Here is a 5858-nt window from a genome sequence, read left to right on the forward strand (position 1 = left end):
TCTCAGACTCGAAGACTCGCAGCTACAAGGTGGAAGATAAGAAGTTGGTGCAGCTTGATACGACAACCCGCAGGGCGTTCTATGGGTTAGCGAGGTCCAGAGCCATCAACGAAGCGCTGATGTGTGCTTTCAAGAATCCTAAGACAGAGGAAGAAAGGATGATCTGGTCTACACTAGTTACACAGCGCAAGGATCAGGAGTTTATCTCCGATCACTTGGCCTCTATGTCGGCGGGCATCACACGACTACATCGCCAGGGGTTGCTGAGTTCCTCTACATGGCAAGATGTCTACACCAAGCCTTTACTACGGAAACCTTGGGCAGCGCCTATACCGTTTGATGGCGGCATCCGTCAGTTGTCGCGTGAAGTATCTCAAAACTCCAAAGACTTGATGTTAATCAAGTCCGTCCAATCGATGAACACCATGGTGCGTCAATCAACTCAGCGAAGTCAACTATGATCCCGCTTCTCGGGTATACAGAGGTCCAAAGAGAAGAAGTTCCCAGCTACACGTGGCGGCAACTCGGGATCTTTTCGCCGTCCAACCGGGAGGTCCCGTTATTGAAGAGCAGGTTCGGAACGACTGGTGTCTTCCATCCCCAGCTGTTCCTGTACAACCGTTAACCGCGGGTGGATGGTTGGGTCTATACTGGGAGAATTGGAGAGTACTACAGGACGATTACGTCACAGAAGTGTTACGAAATGGCTACAGTATCCAGTTGCAGTCGACGCTGCCGTTGACCAACAACCCATTGGTTTTCAAGTTTCCTCAGCTACAGCGAGACAAGCTCACCGAGGCTATCGAGATGTTATTGTCGAAAGGTGCTGTAGAGGTCGCCGATCAACGCAGACTCACGCCCGGGTATTACTCTCCAATTTTCCTAGTACCCAAGAAGAAGTCCAAAGAGAAGTTCCGACTCATCTTCAATATGAAGAGCTTCAACAGAGACTACCTGTTGAGACCAGAAAAGTTCAAGATGCTACATCTACCTCAGCTGAGACATCTTATCCGACCCAACGACTTCATGGCCAGTAGAGATCTGCAAGATGCCTACCTACACATCCCGATGCACCCACCCGAAGTACCTGCGATTCCTGTTTGAAGGGGATCATTACCAGTGGAAGGTCCTGCCCTTTGGAATTTCGTCAGCCCCGTGGTTATTTACGCGAATAACCAAACCGATTGTCGCTTATCTCCATCAGAGGGGGCTACGCAGTGCTTTCTACTTAGATGACGGCATCCAGGCACATCAAGATGCAGTTTACGATCAACCTGCTGGCACAGTTGGGCTGGCTGGTGAATCATCAGAAGTCGGAGCTGGAGCCGACCCAAGATCTACAGTTCCTGGGCATCAGATTCCTGACGCTAGAGAATCGCATCCTGGTGCCCGACGACAGATGGCAGAGCATCCAGTCGTGCATACCAGATGCCCTCAACTCTCCACTAGACTTAAGAACGTGGCAGCAACTCTTGGGTCTACTGACGTCAGCACAGGCTCTCACACGCAAAGGAAGATTGCAACTTCGACCGCTACAGAGGTTCCTGATAGCTCATGTAGACGATGTCCAGAAATTTGCCATCCCACAACATCTAAAGCAGTACCTGCTTTGGTGGACAGTAAGATCGAATGTTTGCGGCGGAACCTGTTTGAGAGAGCCAGATTACGACCTTCATCTCTACGTGGATGCGTCACTCCAAGGCTGGGGGGCACATCTCAACGACGAGGTTGCACATCAACCAGCTAGAACTGAAAGCAGTAATAGAAGCAGTTCTACATTGGGAGACGCAGTTAAAAGATCAGGTCCTGATGATACACACAGACAACTCCACGGTGGACTTTTACATAAACCTGCAAGGGTCCACAAGATCAGCGCCACTGCTTCAACTGACGTTCCAGCTGTTCGACATCGCAGACGAAATCAACCTGAAGATGAGGGCTTGCCACATCCCAGGGGCGAAGAACGTCCAAGCCAACGCCCTATCCAGACCAGTACAGCCATCTCCCACAGAGTGGAAGTTACATCCAGAGGCGTTCCAGTGGGTAACAACATAACTAGGCCGTCCCCTCATCGACCTGTTTGCAACCCGTTTCAACCATCAGGTGACAACGTTTGTCTTTCGCCAGTGCCGGACCCGCTGGCATGGGCTGTCGACGCCTTAGCCATATCCTGGGAAGGAATGAAGACTTACGCCTTCCTTCCACCGATCCTGCTACTACAAGTACTACGCAAGATCAACCAGACGAGGGTGCTACAACTGATTTTGGTAGCGCCTTATTGGCCAGCAAGACTATTGTTCCCAAACCTCATAGATCATCACAGCGAACCAGTACTACGATTACCAGACTGGCCGAACCTGCTCATCCATCCTCACACCCAGCAGCGTCACGGCAACCCAGAAACGTTCCAGTTACACGTATGGAGCATATCACGTACTGCTTGAAGAATCGAGGATACTCCACTAGAGCAGCCAAGGCAGTTACCTTGGCTCTACGAAGATCTACACGTAACCCGTATGATGACAAGTGGAGAAGCTTTGACCAGTATGCTGTTCGACAGGGGTTCACGGCCAGGAAGGTGACACACCCACAAGTAGCAGACTACTTGTGTCTGAGGTCCACTAGACATCTGAAGGGCTCTACATTGTCTACACACCTTGCGGCAATCAGCTCTGTCATCACCATGAAGACAGGCGTGAAGTTGACCAAGGTGCCTGAACTAGTGGCCCTGCTGAGATCAAGTTAGAAGATCAACAACAGAAGTTCAGAGCACCAGCATGGGACCTCAAGATAGTGTTGCAGCACTTAATCAGTGATGTATATGAGCCGCTGACGCAGACGACATTTGAGTTATTAACTCAAAAGATAATATTCCTCCTCGCCTTGGCTACTGCTTCTTTGATGTCAGAAATCCACGCCCTTGACTTCAGCCGTACGAGATTGGACGCGGGAAGAAGGAAGGCAGTCCATCTAGGCCTTAGATGGGACTTTATAGTCAAGAACCAGCTACAGGGCCAACCGGATCGTCAGTTCTAGGTTCCGGCTTTAACCATCCTGGGTCCAGAAGACACTCAAGATTTATCCTTATGCCCGGTCAGAGCGCTGAGAATCTACGAGAAGAAGGAAGTTCAAGCGTCTATTCATCCCGCTATCAACCGCGACGACTGTAGAAGTCTCCTGTACAACGATCTCCTTCTGGATCAGAGCGGTGATCCTAAGAGCCTATAAAGCAGCAGGGTTAGAGCCTCCAAGAGCATCAAACCCACATGAAGTTAGAGCATTGGCCACGACACTCGCCCTACATGGAAACTGCTCTATATCATCTATAATGGAAGGCTGCTTTTGGAAGGCAGACACTGTCTTCGCTAATCACTACCTGAGAGACATCTCGACGGAAGACATATCAGGGATACATCAGTTCGGCCCTCTAGTCGTGCGCAGCAACTCACTATGCCGGCCAGACGATGAAGAAACTCACCCTTGTCATGCAGACTCGTTGACGCCAGGCAACAGTCCATTGCCCCCGGCTGAGAGTCCATGTTCCCCTGACTTACGAGATAAGACAGCGCATGAGTGATACATAGACTCAGTTATGGTAATTTTCTTGCCTTAACAGATGCGCAACGATTCCAGTTTCTGTAAAGTTCTTACTGTAACATATTGGGTCGTTGCAGATATCTAGACAACCAGGCGTCTAGTATACTAAATCCACAAAACTTAGAGTTTACTTCTAATACGAATGTATATGAAGGTGGTCCCCCAACAAGCATCAACAAATATTGATGTTAGCCGCAGAAGAAGAAACTTATATATCAAGCGAACGCTGACGTGAATACAATAATGCAGGGAATCCTGTGGTTGACCCACCACCTATTCCGTCGGATTCAGGAAGCAAATAAGCATGAGTCAGGATAAGGAAAAAAATGTAATTTTTATGATAAAATTTATATTTTATACTTATCCTGTCTCATGAGATGAAGCCCTACCAACCGTCCCCTCTCACCACATGGTTTCCCTGTAGACCTGCGTGGGGCTTATATCGGAGAGAGTGAGGATCAAGGCATGGAGAGGTCACGTGCCGGTTTTGGCGGGAAAAGGGAGGTAATTCAGGTTGAGTGATTGTACGTTTGCTTCAAGGGAATTGAAGGGATTCAAGTTTCCACTTGACCGTTCGGAAGAGAGGATGAGAAAGCAAATAAGCATGAGTCAGGATAAGTATAAAATATTAATTTTATCATTAAAATTACATATTATATGAAAACCATAGCATGGATTAAATGGGTGGAATCATTTGATTCTGTTGATTCCAGAAACACTGTCAATTTTGAAGCTCACTGATTGTACTTCTGGAATCATTACATTCTCATGATTCCCCATTAAAGCTGGTCTATGATTATCCTAAAGCCAGCTCACTTACGTCGTATTTATACATTCGACTGTTCCTTCTTAATGTATCGCGTGGTCAGGCTTGCTGACATGGTTGACACACGTCATCAGTTCCCAATTGCACAGGTCAATGCTCATGCTGTTGATCACTGGATTGTTTGGTCCAGACTCGATTATTTACAGACTGCCTCCATATAGCTGGAATATTGCTGAGTGCAGCGTAAAAACTAAACTCACTCACTCCTTAATGTTGATGTTACTCATGGATTTATCCCTTACAGTATCACAGATGCAATGAATGACACCAAAGACAAAGTAAAATACCTCGACTCCCTTCGCCGATACTTTGATCAGCTCTACACCGAAGCCACCCCCCATTCCATAATGAACTCTGCCATACCAGGGCTGACCAATGGCATCAAACAGATGGACTCGATCTCCAGATACTATGGGAGGACAGGCTTTCTTGGTGTCATCCTCACGAAGGTAATTGTTGTATAATGTTTTGGGACAGGTCATTTACTATGGGGTGTGAGGTAGGGGTGGGTATTGCAGAGAATTTTCATATTGCGATGCGAAAGCATGTATTGCGATATGTATTGCAATATATTGCATGAAGTATTTTTAAACAAAAAACTACTTATAATTGAGTTAATGCTTGATTTATAGAGCAAAATACAGCAAAATCTTTTTATCATGATAAAATAAAAATGTGAATAATATTTGGCACAAATGAAACAAGGAAATATCCGAAGATTTCCGAGTGTTACGAAGTTTTCCGAATGCAAGTCAAAATACCGCTTTTTCTATCAGCGTATCGCAATACGTATCGTTTTCATGTCTGAACCGGTAAATACCGGTAAACCGGTTATATTGCGCAGCCCAAGTGTGAGGGTAGAGGTGGGGTTTTGGGGTTTAAGGTTTTGGTTACATATTTTCATCCCATCCCTCGTCATGATAAGTGCAAAAGAGGCGACTTATGGGATTGGGTGGCCAGGCTCGCTGACTTGGTTGACACGTCATCGTGCCCCAATTGCATAGATCAATGCTCATGCCGCTGATCACTGGATTGTCTGGTCCAGACTCGATTATTTACAGACCTGAGCCATATAGCTGAGTGCGGCGTTAAACAACAAACCACACCAAACCAATCATGACTAGTGTCCAGTCCCTAAAAGATATTGAAATTTATGGGCCTTTTTATTCGGAAAATTCAATGAAATTTTGGACAAGGGAAATGTACAAGTAATTATGTTTGTTTAGTCTCAAAGAAATATTAGTACGTCTTAAGCAGAATTAGAGAAAGAGCTAGATAGCAATGTCTTTTAATTTCCATATTGTAATGTATCAGTGTACTGTATCGTACTATTCATCAGGTGACAAACCAGCTTGTCCTGGCCTGCAAGGAGCACATCAAGGGCTGCACCATCAACATGCTGGACGATACTGATGACCTGTGGCGTCGAGTGACC

General features: G+C 46.6%; 1 protein-coding gene across 1 annotated transcript; it reads left to right on the top strand.

Moving 5' to 3' along the window:
* Positions 1-1232: 1232 nt before the first annotated feature.
* On the top strand, positions 1233-2746 carry LOC124290072. The gene is made up of 2 exons (XM_046726760.1): positions 1233-2267; positions 2447-2746. The coding sequence occupies exons 1-2, from the start codon at positions 1233-1235 to the stop codon at positions 2744-2746; spliced, it is 1335 nt and encodes a 444-aa protein (XP_046582716.1).
* Positions 2747-5858: the final 3112 nt, after the last annotated feature.

This window comes from Haliotis rubra, unplaced genomic scaffold, assembly GCF_003918875.1.
Source record: "Haliotis rubra isolate DU_JTF1 unplaced genomic scaffold, ASM391887v1 Scf456, whole genome shotgun sequence".
Taxonomy (NCBI): domain Eukaryota; kingdom Metazoa; phylum Mollusca; class Gastropoda; order Lepetellida; family Haliotidae; genus Haliotis; species Haliotis rubra.